This window comes from Oncorhynchus mykiss, chromosome 27 (genome assembly GCF_013265735.2).
Source record: "Oncorhynchus mykiss isolate Arlee chromosome 27, USDA_OmykA_1.1, whole genome shotgun sequence".
NCBI lineage: Eukaryota > Metazoa > Chordata > Actinopteri > Salmoniformes > Salmonidae > Oncorhynchus > Oncorhynchus mykiss.
Window position 1 is genome coordinate 13,833,877 of NC_048591.1, and position 21,256 is coordinate 13,855,132.

General features: G+C 43.9%; 1 protein-coding gene across 1 annotated transcript in view; it reads left to right on the plus strand.

The window, feature by feature from the left end:
• Positions 1-21,038, plus strand: part of LOC110507616 (transmembrane protein 255B) — a 36,573-nt gene extending 15,535 nt beyond the window's left edge. The window contains exons 5-9 of the mRNA XM_021587716.2: positions 2,457-2,537; positions 2,736-2,821; positions 8,840-8,999; positions 17,999-18,115; positions 20,527-21,038. Of these exons, the coding sequence (XP_021443391.1) occupies positions 2,457-2,537; positions 2,736-2,821; positions 8,840-8,999; positions 17,999-18,115; positions 20,527-20,673 (591 nt within the window). The 3' untranslated portion in view covers positions 20,674-21,038. The remainder of the gene's footprint in view (positions 1-2,456; positions 2,538-2,735; positions 2,822-8,839; positions 9,000-17,998; positions 18,116-20,526) is intronic.
• Positions 21,039-21,256: the final 218 nt, after the last annotated feature.

The window sequence follows — 21,256 nt, forward strand, 5'->3', positions numbered from 1 at the left end:
TCTCATTTACTCAGTTAGTAGTAGGGCTTGATCTCAGTTTCTCTTCCCCCAGTCTCTGATCTTGATGTCGTGCATGAGAGTGTTTGTGAGAATAGCTGTAATATTAGTGTTCATGCATGAGTGTTTCATCGTGTGTGGATGGAGATTGACCCACCCTGTCTGTAATGTTGAAAGCAGTTTGGATTGAGTCTCACTCCCTGTAGATGAGTGTGGTCATGAGAGAGCGTCCTCTCCCATTTCAATGTGTCAACCCAACCGAAAATTTCACACAAGATCGAATGTTCCGTTTGCCATCCATAGCACAATATAGCTTCAATACTTGCAATAAACTTTAAACACATTTACATTTCAAAGTGGATCAATACATGGGTCTTCTGGGACACAATGACATTGCAATATAATCTTAATGTGTACATTTCGAGGGAAATGCCAAGATGCAAATGACCCATGGTCCAGAATTGTGCCTACGCCTGTCTGTCTGTCTGTCTGTCTGTCTGTCTGTCTGTCTATCTATCTATCTATCTATCTACGGCATCTGTGTCTGTGTTAGTATGTAGTGGAAGGAGGGCTGGGAAACCCAGCAAGCAAGTTATTTTATTAGACCATTGATCCCAAAGCTTCAGCTAGGACTGTTTGCCTCTATCAAAACCCCATTAAAAACATTTAAAGAAACAGAGATTGAATTGTAAAATTCAAAGCACCAATAACACCTCCAAATGAACAAGGTTTGTCAATATGCCATGTATTATGTGTCTAAGTGAGGGTTTTCTTATGCAATGTTTAATTATGTAAATTCTGCATTTCTTCTGTTTTTCTCTAAACTGTGAGCAAGAATGAATATAGCCAAAGCAGACAGAAGTAAGTCTTTGGGTATAGCAGCCTGGTCTCATAGACTAGACGTAACATAATATGCTAGCTTTTGTCACAAACATTCCAATGCACTGTACAGATGCAGGATCTTAATTTGAGCATATTTGCTACAGCAGGAAGGTAATCCTGCAGCAAAAGGAAATGTAAATTATTATGTGGATTAGAATTCATCAACATTGTTGTGGGGGTTGATACATTTTTCATAAGAGAAAATTAAGTCTGAAATTTAAAAGTGGAAATTGCACTAAAAGTTTTACATTTACTGCTTTCAGGAAGGTTCTCCTGCAACTGGGTGATCAAATAAACATCCTTCATATGTATGCATTCGGTACTTACAAATGTCAATAACAGAGTTGACTTGACTTGTTCCAACGTAGTGTCCAACTTGTTGATATACTTATCTACAGTATGTGTTGAACAGCGTAGTACATAACTACTATCTGTTTACAATGCCTTAGTATATATATTTTACATCCATCTTCTGATTCCAGTATATACTCAGTGGTGGGAAAAAGTACCCAATTGTCAAATTTGAGTAAAATTATGGATACCTTAATAGAAAGTTACTCAGGTAAAAGTGAAAGTCACCCGGTAAAATACTACTTCAATAAAAGTCTAAAAGTATTTGGTTCTAAATATACTTTAGTATCAAAAGTAAATGTAATTGCTAAAATATACTTAAGTATCAAAAGTAAAAGTATAAATTATTTGAAATTCTTTATATTAATCCAAGCAGACGGTACCATTTTCTTGTTTTTAAAATGTACGGATAGCCAGGGGCACACTCCAACACTCAGACAAAATGGACAAATTATGCATTTGTGTTTAGTGAGTCCAGATCAGAGGCAGTAGGGATGAGCATTCGAAATGTAACAAGTACTTTTGGTGTCATGGAAAATGTATGGAGTAAAAAGTACATTCTTTTTTTTAGGAATGTAGTGAAAATAAAATTCAAAGTTGTCAAAAATATAAATAGTACGGTACAGATACCCACAAAAAACGACTTAAGTAGTACTTTAAAGTATTTTTACTTAAGCACTTTACACCACAGTATACATTGAGTGTTCAAAACATTAGGAACACCTTCCTAATATTGAGTTACACTCCCGTTTGCCCTCAGAGCAGCCTCAATTCATCAGGGCATGGACTCTACAGGTTGTGTAAAGCTTTCCACAGGGATGCTGGCCCGTGTTGACTCCAATGCTTCCCATAGTTGTATCACTGGATGTCCTTTGGGTCGTGATACACACGGGAAACTGTCAAGAGTGGAAAAACCCAGCAGCGTTGCAGTTCTTGACAGACTCAAACCGGTGCGCCTGGAACCTACTACCATACCCCGCTCAAAGGCACTTAAATATTTTGTCTTGCCCATTCCCTTGCCCATTCCCTCTCTGAATCCATCATCTGTTTTATAGGAGATCTTTACAATGCCAGAACGATATGGAGTCTAATTGGCAAATGCTATTCAAAAGGGATGTGCTGGAATTGGATGGAGTCATTGCAGCTGTGTTTAAACCATACAACTGCAGTCTATTCAATTCTCTCATGCATTACGATATCATGTCTCTCTGTCTGTCCCACACCAGGATGTCCGTCCTCTGAAAGCAGGGAGATGCCAGTTTTACACAAGTGGAAATAGCTACATCTATGAGAATTACTATGCCTCTGTAAGTACAACTGCACGCATAGCAATATGACTTACTGTGTTAGCTATCCTGTCCAATTCTGAAAATATGTGTAGTACATACTGTCTGGCAGGGGGAAAATATATTTTACGGGAGGGGTCTATCACCTTTGACTAATCTCTGCTTGTACTGTGCCTGTCACTCAATACTGTTGATTAGAGTGTCTGCCTCCTCTTGCAGGTGCCGTGCCAGGGTCTCACAGAGTCATGTACTATGAAGGTGCGCAGTGGGACCTGCTACTGCTGCGACCTTTATGACTGTGCCAAGTGAGTCAAAGATGCACATACATTAAAGATCCATCATGTAGCTTTGTGTACGACCCAACAGATTTCTCATTGAAAGCAAGTCTGATAAGTTGCAGATCCAACCGGTAATAATCTAACTAACTTTAATCATCTAACTAAAATAACTTTATATACAGTATATGTGGTAACTCACCCCTCACATCAGCAATGTGTAGAACCCACCTACCCACCTGTGTGATGCTTGGAAGGCATTTTGTGCCAGAATGCTCTTCACACATTAGCTACAGTGCCTTGCGAAAGTATTCGGCCCCCTTGAACTTTGTGACCTTTTGCCACATTTCAGGCTTCAAACATAAAGATATAAAACTGTATTTTTTTGTGAAGAATCAACAACAAGTGGGACACAATCATGAAGTGGAACGACATTTATTGGATATTTCAAACTTTTTTAAAAAATCAAAAACTGAAAAATTGGGCGTGCAAAATTATTCAGCCCCTTTACTTTCAGTGCAGCAAACTCTCTCCAGAAGTTCAGTGAGGATCTCTGAATGATCCAATGTTGACCTAAATGACTAATGATGATAAATACAATCCACCTGTGTGTAATCAAGTCTCCGTATAAATGCACCTGCACTGTGATAGTCTCAGAGGTCCGTTAAAAGCGCAGAGAGCATCATGAAGAACAAGGAACACACCAGGCAGGTCCGAGATACTGTTGTGAAGAAGTGTAAAGCCGGATTTGGATACAAAAATATTTCCCAAGCTTTAAACATCCCAAGGAGCACTGTGCAAGCGATAATATTGAAATGGAAGGAGTATCAGACCACTGCAAATCTACCAAGACCTGGCCGTCCCTCTAAACTTTCAGCTCATACAAGGAGAAGACTGATCAGAGATGCAGCCAAGAGGCCCATGATCACTCTGGATGAACTGCAGAGATCTACAGCTGAGGTGGGAGACTCTGTCCATAGGACAACAATCAGTCGTATATTGCACAAATCTGGCCTTTATGGAAGAGTGGCAAGAAGAAAGCCATTTCTTAAAGATATCCATAAAAAGTGTTGTTTAAAGTTTGCCACAAGCCACCTGGGAGACACACCAAACATGTGGAAGAAGCTGCTCTGGTCAGATGAAACCAAAATTGAACTTTTTGGCAACAATGCAAAACGTTATGTTTGGCGTAAAAGCAACACAGCTGAACACACCATCCCCACTGTCAAACATGGTGGTGGCAGCATCATGGTTTGGGCCTGCTTTTCTTCAGCAGGGACAGGGAAGATGGTTAAAATTGATGGGAAGAAGGATGGAGCCAAATACAGGACCATTCTGGAAGAAAACCTGATGGAGTCTGCAAAAGACCTGAGACTGGGACGGAGATTTGTCTTCCAACAAGACAATGATCCAAAACATAAAGCAAAATCTACAATGGAATGGTTCAAAAATAAACATATCCAGGTGTTAGAATGGCCAAGTCAAAGTCCAGACCTGAATCCAATCGAGAATCTGTGGAAAGAACTGAAAACTGCTGTTCACAAATGCTCTCCATCCAACCTCACTGAGCTCGAGCTGTTTTGCAAGGAGGAATGGGAAAAAATGTCAGTCTCTCGATGTGCAAAACTGATAGAGACATACCCCAAGCGACTTACAGCTGTAATCGCAGCAAAAGGTGGCGCTACAAAGTATTAACTTAAGGGGGCTGAATAATTTTGCACGCCCAATTTTTCAGTTTTTGATTTGTTAAAAAAGTTTGAAATATCCAATAAATGTCGTTCCACTTCATGATTGTGTCCCACTTGTTGTTGATTCTTCACAAAAAAATACAGTTTTATATATTTATGTTTAAAGCCTGAAATGTGGCAAAAGGTCGCAAAGTTCAAGGGGGCTGAATACTTTCGCAAGGCACTGTATCACGATGATAAGGTATGGAGTGATTGTGCCCTATTTAAGCTGAAGTAGGCTCAAAGTAGCGCTGAGGGTTTCCTAGCCAGGTTGAATGGTGTACAGACCAACTCATCTCTCTTCCCACTGCCCTCATGAGACATCATTCACTGCTCCTTCACTCCACGCTCATTCACACCTCGCTGCTCGTTGGTAAGCGAATGCTTCTACTACCTGTCTTTCTTTAACTTGTTGACCGGTGTTTTGGCTCACTGCTCTGCAATTTACTGCTTGCTTCTACAGCACCAAGTTGGTAATCTCCGGCTCGTATAGTGTATGTGCAGGCAGGATCAATACAGTGAGAACGTCCTCTGCTTTCTCTCTGCCATACTCTCTGCCGTGGACATTCCTGCAGTCAGCATGCCAATTGCACGCTCCCTCAACTTGAGACATCTGTGGCATTGTGTTGTGTTACAAAACTGCACATTTAAGACTGGCCTTTTATTGTCCCCAGCAGGCCAGCATCCCAGAGTCGCCTAATCACTGTTGACGTTGAGACTGGTGTTTTGCGGGTACTATTTAATGAAGCTGCCAGTGGAGGACTTGTGAGGTGTCTGTTTCTCAAACTAGACACTCTAATGCACTTGTCCTCTTGCTCAGTTTTGCACCGGGGCCTCCCACTCCTCTTTCTATTCTGGTTAGAGACAGTTTGCGCTGTTCTGTGAAGGAATTAGTGTACAGCGTTGTACAAGATCTTCAGTTTCTTGGTAATTTCTCCCATGGAATAGCCTTCATTTTCCAGAACAAGAATAGACTGACGAGTTTCAGAAGAAAGCTCTTTGTTTCTGTCCATTTTGAGCCTGTAGTCGAACCTACAAATGCTGATGCTCCAGATACTCAACTAGTCTAATGAAGGCCAGATTTATTGCTTCTTTAATCAGAAACAACCATTTTCAGCTGTGCTAACATAATTGCAAAAGGGTTTTCTAATGATCAATTAGCCTTTTAAAATTATAAACTTGGATTAGCTAACACAGCGTGCCATTGGAACACAGGAGTGATGGTTGCTGATAATGGGCCTCTGTACACCAATGTAGATATTCCATAAAAAATCTGCCGTTTCCAGCTACAATAGTGATTTACAACATTAACAGTCTACACTGTTTTTCTGATAAACGTTATGTTATTTTAATGGACAAAAAATGTGTTTTTCTTTTTTTTTTTAATGACATTTCTAATTGACCCCAAACCTTTGAATGGTAGTGTATATTGGGAGTAGTGCCTTTCCTCAGCAACAGTGTGTTTTATGTACAAAAGTACTATCTCACAGCTCGATGAAACCTTCACTCTTGCGCAGACATTTAGAAACAAAACATGCTCATTTGAAAAATAAGCCACGGGAGTTTTTTGAGCGAGAATTAAGACGATTTTCAAGTAGTAAGACCTGTATAATAGCAACCGATACCATTAATAAGAAGGTGCTAGAAGCGTCTTATATGGTGAGCTACCGAGTGGCTAGGACAGGCAAGCCCCGTACTATTGTGGAGGACTTAATTCTTCCTGATGCCGTGGATATGGCTGGGACAATGCTGGGGGAAAAAGCCCAAAAAACTATACAGACAATGTCTTCATCAAACAACACAGTATCACGACACATCATTGGCATGTCAGGAGATCTACTATCCCAATTGTGCAAAAGTTGACCTATTCTGTGCAAGAAATAAATATTCCAAACATAGTCTGGGACAGTTGTGGGATGCAATAGATCCCAAATGAATAGAACCACTAGCATAAAAAAACATGTGAGCAATGTGGCTGACGCAACAGATCAGAACGTTTAGCTTAAAATGTTGATAAACTGTTAGTCTATTCTTTCACATTATAAGTGCAGCAATGTGCATATGGCAGTAGGCTATAAGCGCCAATATTCCAAAATGCAATCAATTAGTGGGAAAACACCATTCTCAAAAGTGACTGCAAACGTGACTATGTGTTTATTATAAAGGTGCATTTTTATGGTGAAAATGATCTTCCCCAAACTTGAAACTCACACACTGCCTATGTATGCCAGTTAGTCTCTACACCTGTTGTAAAGCAGATTAATGTGCTTAATGTTAAGACGTTATTTGGCCACTTTAGCTGCGATACAAACCTTATAAAAACATATAGGCCCATGGGCAAGACTACATGAGGTGTGCGACTATGATTTGAAAAAATTGCAAAAAAAAAGGCATGCGTTGTTTCTTGCCTTACTGCACACTAGCTGGGCATCATTCACAAGTGAAAGGCTAATATTGTCAGCCTTCAGACTGTTCTTGATTTAATCTTGTTTTTACATATACTAAATAATATATGTGTGAAATGTGTTTTGATTTAGAATGGGACATTACTATGCACCTGTCTCGAAACAGGGGCAGAGGCAAAAATACATGTCATCTATGCACTTAAAAAGCGAATGGAGGACACTTTTCCCGTGGTTCATTTTCATTCCAGCCAGGTAGGCTATACTCCTGTTGTAAAGAGAAGCAATGTGCTTAATATTAGGAAGTTGAGAAATAAATATAGTAAGCCTAGCCTATAGAAAGCTGATGGGATCCACCTCTTTTTAATAGAGACCATCACTCTGTTTTCTCACGCAATTGCATAGCCTATAGAAATGTTGCGCAACATGAGCTCATGGGCTCTCATGAAGTGTGATTAGATTTTCAAATACATTTGCATTGATGTCAGAGTGATTAGAGGGACAATAGAGTCCAGTTAGCAAGTTTGGTCGCAGTTAGCAAGTTCGGTAGGCCACTAATAACCATCAGCAGCATCAGAGCTTGGAGAAGCCTAATTACCGTGACTAAACGGTCACATGGAATTTGACTGCCGTCATGACTCGTGAACGCCAGTGTGGCGGTAATATGTCACCGTAACAGCAATAGTTGGGCCTCTTTGTATGTAAGGAGAGAGCAACATTTTAATGTGTTTATCTACAAAAGCACTCATGCAGAGACTTCTTATGTATCTATCATCATTAATTCAATTTAGACTTGAATGACAAATGACCAAACCCGGTCTCAGGCTTGAATAACACTGGAGGCCCCTTCGGTCTCCACAGAGTTGGGGAAAGCTGATTTTAGTTTTTGTTGTGCCCTTTATGTGGATGCTCTGGGGCCTCATTTATAAAACGGACTTACAATCAATTTTGATCTTAAGTATGACTTATGCAGAAAACCACATATAAGTAGTTATTTATGAAACCTTACTTTGACGTGGAAATGATCTTATCTCTATGCCAAGTCTAGACTTGACGTAGGTGATTTTCCTGCTGGTTATGTATGGCGATTCTTTTTATCCCTTGCAGTTTTAAGGTCAGACCATTTCTTTTTCACATCAGCCACAGTTCTGTCTTGCTGCCCCACGTTGTTCATTGCAGCGGCGACACACTCCCAAGATACCTGTTTGGCTTTGTTTGCCAACCCACTATTTAGTCCACTGAATAATACGTGTTGCCTGTCTTCAATCTCCTCTACCATCGCCAGGATCTCGACTTCCAAAAAGTTTGCTTTTCTCTTTCGGTCCGTGGCTATTCCTGACTAAACCCTCATTTGTGCTAGCATTCTATAAGGGGAAATCGCTGATTGTAAGGCACGTTCAGGTGCCGTCAATTCAAAGTTAATTTGAGATTTATAGATCACAGGTGTGTAAGTTACAAATGTGCTTCTTAGAAGCTGCGTAAGCAAGGTTTTTTTATGCTCAGTATGTTTTATGAATCCAACGTAAGCACACTGTCGGAAATTATCTTACGACTAACTTCAAGTATAAATCTAAGAAAATATTTATAAACGAGGGCACTGGTCTCACTTGGTCCGTTCAGAGTAATGACCTCTATGTTGATGAATGTGTCTTTTTCTTAATATGTTTTCTAATTTTGTATATTGTATTTGAAAAAGAGACCCTGGTCTCAGTATGACTTCCCTGTCAAAATAAAGGTTAAATAAAAAACAATGGTCTGCGAGAACTCCTGGTCCTGCCCAACTCCTTTCATACTAGCTTAATAGTATAGCTTTATAAAGTAGTCTAATGTTATTCTATGAATGGCATATTAATAGCATAAATATAATACTATTGTTAAAGGATTTGTTGTTAGTGACATTCTGTTGTCCTGTCTTGTAGTGGGGGCTACATGAACAACTACTATGAGTTTGTGGGTGTGCGGAGCTGCGGGGACGTGCTGTCCCTGTACGTGTTGATCTGGGTGCTGACCAGCCTCAACCTGGTGGCCTTCTTCCTGGGTATCCTGACCACTGCTGTGCTGGGAAGCATCAAGGACCAGGTGAGAGAGACAGACTGTGGCTAAAATTACACGCAAATGTACTTGTGCAATGCTTAAAGGTTTGTGGTGTACTATCAGGAGTCTTAATCAGTACTTGCAGTTAAAATCTGGATATGATTTATTCCATATTGTATTAAACCTGGAGAAAGGGGATTGGGAAAAATAATCAAAATCAGGTGGCATTCTCTTGCCCTGCAGGCCTGTTCCTGACCATTCCAAACATTATTCTCAGTAGCCCACAGGTGTGTGGCAACAGCTCATAATGAGCGGTGTTGGGTGCGGGACACCTTTCACCTTTGCGCCTTTCTCCTGCACTGGCTAACTGTAGCTGTCCATGGTTCTGAAATACTTTGCCGTGTTATTTATATGGGTACATTCCTCGGGCTCACAGGTTAATATTGGACTTGATTCAATTCGTAGCGCTGAAGGTCTGAGCTGTAGTGCGATTTAAATTTCAAAATAATTTTCGATTGAGCCGACATACTGTATTAAGCGTTTACCATAAATGCAGTCTCTGCGAACGCGGGAACATTGCCTTTAAATTTCTATCGCGCTGCAGTTCAGGTCTTCAGCTCTATGGATTGAATCAAGGATGTTATTCATTATAGGGACATTTTAGGGAAATTACACTCCAAATTCAAAGTTTCTCAGATGTTTTCAGGTTGTGTAGATCCAGCTACAATGGGGCAAAAAAAGTATTTAGTCAGCCACCAATTGTGCAAGTTCTCCCACTTAAAAAGATGAGAGAGGCCTGTAATTTTCATCATAGGTACAGTTCAACTATGACAGACAAAATGAGAAAAAAATATCCAGAAAATCACATTGTAGGATTTTTAATGAATTTCTTTGCAAATTATAGTGGAAAATAAGTATTTGGTCACCTACAAACAAGCAAGATTTCTGGCTCTCACAGACCTGTAACTTCTTATTTAAGAGGCTCCTCTGTCCTCCACTCGTTACCTGTATTAATGGCACCTGTTTGAACTTGTTATCAGTATAAAAGACACCTGTCCACAACCTCAAACAGTCACACTCCAAACTCCACTATGGCCAAGACCAAAGAGCTGTCAAAGGACACCAGAAACAAAATTGTAGACCTGCACCAGGCTGGGAAGACTGAATCTGCAATAGGTAAGCAGCTTGGTTTGAAGAAGTCAACTGTGGGAGCAATTATTAGGAAATGGAAGACATACAAGACCACTGATAATCTCCCTCGATCTGGAGCTCCATGCAAGATCTCACACCGTGGGGTCAAAATGATCACAAGAACGGTGAGCAAAAATCCTAGAACCACACAGGGGGACCTAGTGAATGACCTGCAGAGCTGGGACCAAAGTAACAAAGCCTACCATCAGTAACACACTACGCCGCCAGGGACTCAAATCCTGCAGTGCCAGACGTGTCCCCCTGCTTAAGCCAGTACATGTCCAGGCCCATCTGAAGTTTGCTAGAGAGCATTTGGATGATCCAGAAGAAGATTGGGAGAATGTCATATGTTCAGATGAAACCAAAATATAACTTTTTGGTAAAAACTCAACTCGTTGTGTTTGGAGGACAAAGAATGCTGAGTTGCATCCAAAGAACACCATACCTACTGTGAAGCATGGGGGTGGAAACATCATGCTTTGGGGCTGTTTTTCTGCAAAGGGACCAGGACGACTGATCCGTGTAAAGGAAAGAATGAATGGGGCCATGTATCGTGAGATTTTGAGTGAAAACCTCCTTCCATCAGCAAGGGCATTGAAGATGAAACGTGGCTGGGTCTTTCAGCATGACAATGATCCCAAACACACCGCCCGGGCAACGAAGGAGTGGCTTCGTAAGAAGCATTTCAATGTCCTGGAGTGGCCTAGCCAGTCTCCAGATCTCAACCCCATAGAAAATCTTTGGAGGGAGTTGAAAGTCTGTGTTGCCCAGCAACAGCCCCAAAACATCACTGCTCTAGAGGAGATCTGCATGGAGTTATGGGCCAAAATACCAGCAACAGTGTGTGAAAACCTTGTGAAGACTTACAGAAAACGTTTGACCTCTGTCATTGCCAACAAAGGGTATATAACAAAGTATTGAGGTAAACTTTTGTTATTGACCAAATACTTATTTTCCACCATAATTTGCAAATAAATTCATAAAAAATCCTACAATGTGATTTTCTGGATTTTTTTTTCTTATTTTGTCTGTCATAGTTGAAGTGTACCTATGATGAAAATTACAGGCCTCTCTCATCTTTTTAAGTGGGAGAACTTGCACAATTGGTGGCTGACTAAATACTTTTTTGCCCCACTGTATGTGCCTCCTCAACATCAAATGAATGGAAAACATAAGCACAACAAAGAGGAAGTTACATTTATTTATTTAATTTTATTTATTTAACTAGGCAAGTCAGTTAGAATAAATTCTTATTTCCAATGACGACTTAACCTGGACGACGCTGGGCCAATTGTGTGCTGTCCTATGGGACTCCCAATCACGGCCGGTTGTGATACAGGCTGGAATCTAACCAGGGTCTGTAGTGACGCCTCTAGCACTGAGAGGCAGTGCCTTAGACTGCTGCGCCACTCGGGAGCCCAGAGTGCTTATCTTTTCCATTTGATCGAGATGAATCTACAAAAGAGATGACCTGGGACATGGACTTATCCCAATAGAAGGCCTCTGAGATCTGAAAACACAACTCACTTGAAGTGCTTTATGTGTTTGAAGCCCTATTCCCTATTATAGTGCACAACTTTTGACTTGAGCGATGAAGGATCTAGAGTATCGGTTCCTTTAAGTGAGTGGAGGCAAATTGCATAACTGTTGCTTGATTGCACCTATTGTCATGTATTGTCATGTTGTGTCTTTCTGTCCTTTCCTTTCACCCTGTCTCCCTCTGCTGGTCGTACTAGGTTACCGTTTCTGTCCCTCTTTCCCCCAGCTGTTCCTTGTCTTCTCTGACTACCTCATTCACCCCTTTTCCCACCTGTTCCCTTTTTCCCTCTGATTAGGTCCCTATATCTCTCTCTGTTTCTGCTCCTGTCTTTGTCGGATTCTTGTTTGTGTGTCTCATGCCTGAACCAGACTATCATCGTGTTTGCTGCAACCTTGTCCTGTCCTGTCGGAATCTACCTGTCCATCTGAGCCCACGTGTGTTCATCATTAAAGAAACTCTGTTTGTTAATTCGCTTTTGGGTCCTCATTCACGCACCTGACAGAAGAATCCGACCAAGAATGGACCCAGCGACTTCGGATCCTCTCCACTCAGCCGTCGAGATCCAGGGAGCGATGCTAGGCAGACACGAGCAGGAATTGTCTGCTGCTCGACATGCCGTTGAGACCCTGGCCACCCAAGTCTCCAACCTCACAGAACAGGTTCACCATCTCCGCCTCGATCCACCGGCCACTTCCAGGGCTTTCGAATCTCCGGAGCCCAGAATCAATAACCCGCCGTGTTACTCTGGGGAGCCCACTGAATGCCGCTCGTTCCTCACCCAGTGTGATATTGTGTTTTCTCTCCAGCCCAACACTTACGCCAGGAGCACTGCTCGTGTCGCCTACGTCATATCTCTCCTTACTGGACGGGCTCGTGAGTGGGGCACGGCAACCTGGGAGGCAAGGGCTGAGTGTACTAACCAGTATCAGGACTTTAAGGAGGAGATGATACGGGTTTTTGATCGATCTGTTTTTGGGGAGGAGGCTTCCAGGGCCCTGTCTTCCCTATGTCAAGGCAATCGATCCATAACAGACTACTCTATTGAGTTTCGCACTCTTGCTGCCTCCAGTGGCTGGAACGAGCCGGCTTTGCTCGCTCGTCTTCTGGAGGGTCTCCGCGCAGAGGTAAAGGATGAGATTCTCTCCCGGGAGGTTCCTTCCAGCGTGGATTCCTTGATTGAACTCGCTATTCGCATTGAGCGACGGGTTGATCTTCGTCACCGAGCTCGTGGAAAGGAGCTCGCGTTCTCCGTTGCCCCCCTCTCCGCATCACTACCATCTTCCTCTGCCGGCTCGGGAGCTGAGCCTATGCAGCTGGGAGGTATCCGCATCTCGACTAAGGAGAGGGAACGGAGAATCACCAACCGCCTCTGTCTCTATTGCGGTTCTGCTGGTCATTTTGTCACTTCATGTCCAGTAAAAGCCAGAGCTCATCAGTAAGCGGAGGGCTACTGGTGAGCGCTACTACTCCTGTCTCTCCTTCAAGATCCTGCACTACCTTGTCGGTCCATCTACGCTGGACCGGTTCGTCAGCTTCCTGCAGTGCCTTAATAGACTCTGGGGCGGAGGGCTGTTTTATGGACGAGACCTGGGCTCGGGAACATGACATTCCTCTCAGACAGTTAAGGGAGTCCACGGCCTTGTTCGCCCTGGATGGTAGTCCTCTCCCCAGGATTCAGCGTGAGACGCTACCTTTAACCCTCACTGTTTCTGGTAATCATAGCGAAACCATTTCTTTTTTAATTTTTCGTTCACCTTTTACACCTGTTGTTTTGGGCCATCCCTGGCTAGTTTGTCATAATCCTTCCATTAATTGGTCTAGTAATTCTATCCTCTCCTGGAACGTCTCTTGTCATGTGAAATGTTTAATGTCTGCTATCCCTCCTGTTTCCTCTGTCTCTTCTTCACAGGAGGAGCCTGGTGATTTGACAGGGGTGCCGGAGGAATATCACGATCTGCGCACGGTGTTCAGTCGGTCCAGGGCCACCTCTCTTCCTCCACACCGGTCGTATGATTGTAGTATTGATCTCCTTCCGGGAACCACTCCCCCCCGGGGTAGACTATACTCTCTGTCGGCTCCCGAACGTAAGGCTCTCGAGGATTATTTGTCTGTAGCTCTTGACGCCGGTACCATAGTCCCCTCCTCCTCTCCCGCCGGAGCGGGGTTTTTTTTTGTCAAGAAGAAGGACGGGTCTCTGCGCCCCTGCATAGATTATCGAGGGCTGAATGACATAACAGTGAAGAATCGTTATCCGCTTCCTCTTATGTCTTCAGCCTTCGAGATCCTGCAGGGAGCCAGGTTTTTCACTAAGTTGGACCTTCGTAACGCTTACCATCTCGTGCGCATCAGGGAGGGGGACGAGTGGAAGACGGCGTTTAACACTCCGTTAGGGCACTTTGAATACCGGGTTCTTCCTTTCGGCCTCGCTAACGCTCCAGCTGTCTTTCAGGCATTAGTCAATGATGTCCTGAGAGACATGCTGAACATCTTTGTTTTCGTTTACCTTGACGATATCCTGATTTTTTTCACCGTCACTCCAGATTCATGTTCAGCACGTTCGACGTGTCCTCCAGCGCCTTTTAGAGAATTGTCTTTTTGTGAAGGCTGAGAAGTGCACTTTTCATGCCTCCTCCGTCACATTTCTCGGTTCTGTTATTTCCGCTGAAGGCATTAAGATGGATCCCGCTAAGGTCCAAGCTGTCATTGATTGGCCCGCCCCTAAGTCACGCGTCGAGCTGCAGCGCTTTCTCGGCTTCGCGAACTTCTATCGTCGTTTCATCCGTAATTTCGGTCAGGTGGCAGCTCCTCTCACAGCCCTTACTTCTGTCAAGACGTGCTTTAAGTGGTCCGTTTCCGCCCAGGGAGCTTTTGATCTCCTCAAGAATCGTTTTACATCCGCTCCTATCCTTGTTACACCTGACGTCTCTAGACAGTTCGTTGTCGAGGTTGACGCGTCAGAGGTGGGCGTGGGAGCCATTCTTTCTCAGCGCTCCCTCTCTGACGACAAGGTCCACCCATGCGCGTATTTTTCTCATCGCCTGTCGCCGTCGGAACGTAACTATGATGTGGGAAACCGCGAACTGCTCGCCATCCGGTTAGCCCTAGGCGAATGGCGACAGTGGTTGGAGGGGGCGACCGTTCCTTTTGTCGTTTGGACTGACCATAGGAACCTTGAGTACATCCGTTCTGCCAAACGACTTAATGCGCGTCAGGCGCGTTGGGCGCTGTTTTTCGCTCGTTTCGAGTTCGTGATTTCTTATCGTCCGGGCTCTAAGAACACCAAGCCTGATGCTTTGTCTCGTCTCTTCAGTTCTTCAGTAGCCTCCACTGACCCCGAGGGGATTCTCCCTGAGGGGCGTGTTGTCGGGTTGACTGTCTGGGGAATTGAGAGGCAGGTAAAGCAAGCGCTCACTCACACTCCGTCGCCGCGCGCTTGTCCTAGGAACCTTCTTTTCGTTCCCGTTCCTACTCGTCTGGCCGTTCTTCAGTGGGCTCACTCTGCCAAGTTAGCCGGCCACCCTGGCGTTCGGGGTACGCTTGCTTCCATTCGCCAGCGTTTTTGGTGGCCCACCCGGGAGCATGACACGCGTCGTTTCGTGGCTGCTTGTTCGGTCTGCGCGCAGACTAAGTCCGGTAACACCCCTCCTGCCGGCCGTCTCAGGCCGCTTCCCATTCCCTCTCGACCGTGGTCTCACATCGCCTTAGATTTCGTCACCGGACTGCCTTCGTCAGCGGGGAAGACTGTTATTCTTACGGTTGTCGATAGGTTCTCTAAGGCGGCTCATTTCATTCCCCTTGCTAAGCTTCCTTCTGCTAAAGAGACGGCACAAATCATCATCGAGAATGTTTTCAGAATTCATGGCCTTCCGTCAGACGTCGTTTCGGACAGAGGTCCGCAATTCACGTCTCAATTTTGGAGGGAGTTTTGCCGTTTGATTGGGGCTTCCGTCAGTCTCTCTTCCGGCTTTCACCCCCAGTCTAACGGTCAAGCAGAACGGGCCAATCAGACTATTGGTCGCATCTTACGCAGTCTTTCTTTTCGCAACCCTGCGTCTTGGTCAGAACAGCTCCCCTGGGCAGAATACGCCCACACACTCGCTTCCTTCGTCTGCGACCGGGCTATCTCCTTTTCAGAGTAGCCTCGGGTACCAGCCTCCGCTGTTCTCATCTCAGTTCGCCGAGTCCAGCGTCCCCTCCGCTCAGGCTTTTGTCCAACGTTGCGAGCGCACCTGGAAGAGGGTCAGGTCTGCACTTTGCCGTTATAGGACGCAGACTGTGAGGGCTGCTAATAAGCGTAGAACTAAGAGTCCTAGATATTGTCGCGGTCAGAGAGTTTGGCTCTCCCCTCAGAACCTTCCCCTTAAGACGGCTTCTCGCAAGTTGACCCCGCGGTTCATTGGTCCGTTCCGTATTTCTCGGGTCATTAATCCTGTCGCAGTTCGACTTCTTCTTCCGCGATACCTTCGTCGCGTCCACCCGGTCTTCCATGTCTCCTGTATCAAGCCCGTTCTTCGCGCCCCCGCTCGTCTTCCCCCCCCCCCCCCCCCCCATCCTTGTCGAGGGCGCACCCATCTACAGGGTCCGTAGGATTTTGGACATGCGTCCTCGGGGCCGTGGTCACCAGTACCTCGTAGATTGGGAGGGGTACGGTCCTGAGGAGAGGAGTTGGGTTCCCTCTCGGGACGTGCTGGACCGTGCGCTGATCGAGGATTTCCTCCGTTGCCGCCAGGTTTCCTCCTCGAGTGCGCCAGGAGGCGCTCGGTGAGTGGGGGGGTACTGTCATGTATTGTCATGTTGTGTCTTTCTGTCCTTTCCTTTCACCCTGTCTCCCTCTGCTGGTCGTACTAGGTTACCGTTTCTGTCCCTCTTTCCCCCAGCTGTTCCTTGTCTTCTCTGACTACCTCATTCACCCCTTTTCCCACCTGTTCCCTTTTTCCCTCTGATTAGGTCCCTATATCTCTCTCTGTTTCTGCTCCTGTCTTTGTCGGATTCTTGTTTGTGTGTCTCATGCCTGAACCAGACTATCATCGTGTTTGCTGCAACCTTGTCCTGTCCTGTCGGAATCTACCTGTCCATCTGAGCCCACGTTTGTTCATCATTAAAGAAACTCTGTTTGTTAATTCGCTTTTGGGTCCTCATTCACGCACCTGACACCTATAGTGCTATTGTTGAGACTGGTGTTGATACAGTAGAGTACAGTGAGTCCATACAAGGTGTACTGTGTTCCAGAGGAGTGGAGGTGAAGCCTCTGGTGAGGACAAACACAGCAAGAGATAGTTGTGGAGAGTAGCAGAGGTATCAAATTACAGACAATCTCCCAGATGATGTATCAGGAGGACTCCTATGGACATATGGTGTCAAGATGGAACAGTGTGAGCCGGTAGGGGTGTGGGCCGGGAAGCCGTTAAACTTTACAAGACCTTCTGCTATCATTGTTCTTCTGCTATGAAATCGTCCAAATACTGTCAGTGTTGTTTTTAGCCTGCCTGGAGTGCCAGATGTGCAGGGTTTACAGTTTTGGAACTATTTTATCGGTCCATTAAGCCAGGCAAGCTCAATCAAGCACAGATCAAGTATTTACAATCTTTTTTGAACCCAGGTCTGTCTGCTATCATATCCGAGCAAAGCTTTGAAGGAGTGGATGGGGGTTGGGAAAGACATATTCATACCTTTCTGATGATCAAATCGAATACAAAAGTGTGTCTTTTAGTTTCCTGGCAATCCAGATTAGAAATGTCACGACTCACTTAAGAGGAAAGAAAGATATCTCTCTGGCGATCATCCTATGTTAAATGTCCCCAGTAGAAAGAGAACAGCTAACCGGCCCTGATTGAATTAGAAGAAGGAGCTTATGTTCTGTGTTGTGGCACGATAGAGCTGGGAGACACAGCAGGGCATAGCCCAGGAAGACACACATCAACGTCAGAGATAATTGTTTCTTGGAAATCTGAGCTCTCCCCTTCCACCCCAGGATCCCCCAACCCTTCCTGTCTTATCCAAACAACACGGCATCGCTATAAATCTCTCTCCCCACCACTTCTGGTTGATGAGCAGCGTGTCAGGGTGTGTGAACAAGCGGTTGTTTGTGCGTTTGTGTTTTGGGGGGGGGGGGGGGGGGGGGGGGGGTTCATCCATGTGGCAGACTGCTGATGCCAGACCAGGTGACAACATAATTTCAGATATCCAGCACAACCCGTAATGTGTGTTTGTGATTGTGTGTGTATTTCAGAATACACACAAGAGGATCACAACACATTTCACAACATTCCAAAATGTGTTTGTGTGTGTCTCTCTTTGTGTATGTGTTTGACAGAGGAGCAGCTCAGTGACCCTGTTGTCATCTCATCTCTCAGAGGGTGGATGTCTTTCCTCCCCCACTGCCCCCCTGCTGATGGACAACACCAACAAAGGACACCAACACCTCTACCCGGTCAGTCACATACACACACACACACACACACTCGTAATTCTGTTTGCTCACACCCTCCACTCCTGTTAGTAGTATTGGAACAGATAAGAGCAAAACCCCACTGGGTAAGTGTCAAAGCAAACATCTCTCACAGATATTGAACACATAAAAAAACTATTTCCACATGAATTGCATGATAAACACACCATGAAACCTATTTATTGCAAAACACAACAATAAAATTGCTGCTTCCACTGAATCTTCAGTGTTGAAGTGACTTTTACTGAAAAAGTGTGTCCCTATCCCTAACCCTGCTTGCCTACCCACACAGGTAAGGCTTATGACACACATTTGCTGTTTCTATATAATGAATCGGACCCATTTCTCTGCCATGATTTTGCTAGATCAATTAAGCCCAAGACTGAAGCGGAGGTTGTAGAAATAAATCATTGCCATCCTGGATAAACCTTGTATCTCCTTGTAACCTTTTAGATTTTTTTCAAGCGAATGACTACTTTCAATGTGTGTAAAAAAAAACAAAAACAGAAACAAAAATGTGCAGTGAAAGTTGAATGACTCTAAGACTAATCAAAGTCACTCAAAACACCTTGTGAATATCCGGGACTGTATGGTAATCAATCTGAAAATATATTTAACTAATCAGTTTGTGAAAACTTTCCTTTCTGGAGATACAGGGCTCTATTTTAATACATCTAATGCAATGGTAGATCTGGCAGTAGCATTATAAGTTTGAGGGTGTGTCCGATTGTATTTTTTCCATTTTCACAATCAGAATGATTGGCGCAGTAGCTAACGGGCTCGAGTTTTGGTAAGTAAACAAGTTGTGGGTGTGTCGAGACTTGGCCACTCACTGGCCAATCAGAAAATATAATAATATCCAATAGAAAGAAAAAACGGGAATGTCTATTGACTTAACCAATTGCATTACCGCTAAGACCAGCTTTTGGTGAGTCTTAAGTATCACCAGTAGCACTGCTTGAAATTGGCACATCTCAAATATCTCCACTCCTCCCACAGAGCAAGCAAGCTGATATAAGAAGGGTAAAATACCAACGCTGGTGCAAGGGTTGGAAAATAGAGCATGCGAAATTGCCAAAGAGCATGCGTTTGGCACTAGCTCCGCCTTAACACCAGCCAAAAATAGAGCCTGCCAAGGTTTTTCCAGGACGCCAAAGATGTACAGTGCATATGGAAAGTGTTCAGACCTCTTGACATTTTCCACATTTTGTTACGATACAGCCTTATTCTAAAATGGATGAATCCCCCCCCCCCCCCCTCATCGATCTACACACACTACCCCATAAGGACAAAGCCAAAACAGATGTTTTAAATGTTTGCAAATGTATAAAAAATAAAAATAAAATAAATCACATTTACATAAGTATTCAGACCCTTTAAATCAGTACTTTGTTGAAGCACCTTTGGCACTGATTACTGTCTCGAGTCATCTTTGGTATGACGCTACAAGCTTGGCACACTTGTATTTGGGGAGTTTCTTCCATTCTTCTCTGCAGATCAAATTGTATTTGTCACATGCGCCGAATGCAACAGGTGTGTAGACCTTATAGTGAAATGCTTACTTACAAGCCCTTTTTATTTGACCCATTTTAGATTAAGGCTGTAACATAACTAAATGTGGAAAAGGTGAAGGGGTCTGAATACTATCCAAATGCACTATATTTCAACAGCAACTATGTTTCGGTCTTGAGCTCAAGTCGTCCTGTTACTGGTAATTGGTCTTGTAAAACCCTAGGGGAGAGAAAGGAGTGAGATACAGTACATTGGATGGAAACTCACGGATGTTCTGGGAGGACTCAGCTCCCTCTACCATCCCATATTGTCCTGTTGCCCTCCCCTCCTCTGCCCACCGTCTGTCTACCTTACCCTCTGAATTAAAACCCAGCTTTGCAACTACTGGCTGCTTGAAAGGCAGAAAGCACCAAGTAGCCCTAGTAGATCATACCAGGTTCATGCATCCAACAAGAACACGGTCCAACCATTAAACCCCCAGAAAACAAGAACTTGTCTGAGAAACATTAGACCTACCTCCATTTGGAATCTAATTTTTTTAATTTGGAATCTTTTAAACTTTGTTTTCTTTCTTATCCTTTGTCCACTCAAAGAGGTGATGTTCAAAGCCTGCTGTTTGTAATTATTCCCAAGTTTAGTGCAGTTACAAATAGAACAATATTGTTTTTCCCTAAAATGAAGATTAGTTTGATTTGGCATCTATTACGTTTATTTGCTTATCCATTCAAACTGGTCATGGGTTTCAATTCTAAATATTTTTGTACCTATTCTTTACCTAGAAGTAGAGTGTAGTTATAAATGGAGCAAATTAGCAAATGGAACAATATTGTTTAAGCTGAATCCAACTAAGCTTGTGTTTTCTGTTCTGTTCCGTCTTTCAGAGAGCCTCCTTATACTTTGCCCCAGCGGCAGGGAAGGAGTTCCCCCAGAGTGATCCATCAGTACCCCTCCGTCCCGACCCCAACCCCCCTCCCTTCGCCCCGCTCTATAACCTGCTGCCCTACAAACCACAGAGCTTTTCTGTCTGAATGAACCTCCCTATTCCAGCGTTCCGTTGCCAACTTGTCATACAACTAGGGCCAGGAGTTTCCTCCAGGCACTCCTGGCCCTAGACATGACAGTCACAAGACATCCAGGGGGATCTGTATTTTGGAGTTTATTTTAGAATAGTTGTTGTGTATGGTGTAAAATGTCTGTATATGAAATGTAAATACGTTGAGCTATTTCAAATGATTTGTCAATTATTTTGGTCTTATGATGTGCATTCTACAAACGAGTGAAAAGGCTCATTATTTAAGACCTTTTGTGAAATGTGTGGTTTGACAAAATACATGTACTTTTTTTATACTACATCTTAAAATCAACTGTATCTGCTAATAAAGTAATAACAAGTCATGTTAGTTAAGTCTGTTTTTCTGATTAAATTAACTAATGGACCGACAGCCATACTGTTCTAGGTTCTTCTGTGCTGCCCACTGACACTCATATTCATTAGAGATGCTGCTTGATGTTGCCTGCCTGGCCTCTTCATTGCCGTAACATTGTTGACCTTTATTTCATTAGGGCCCAAAACTCGTTAAGTGATAAGAACTTTGTTCTTTCTTTGAGCCC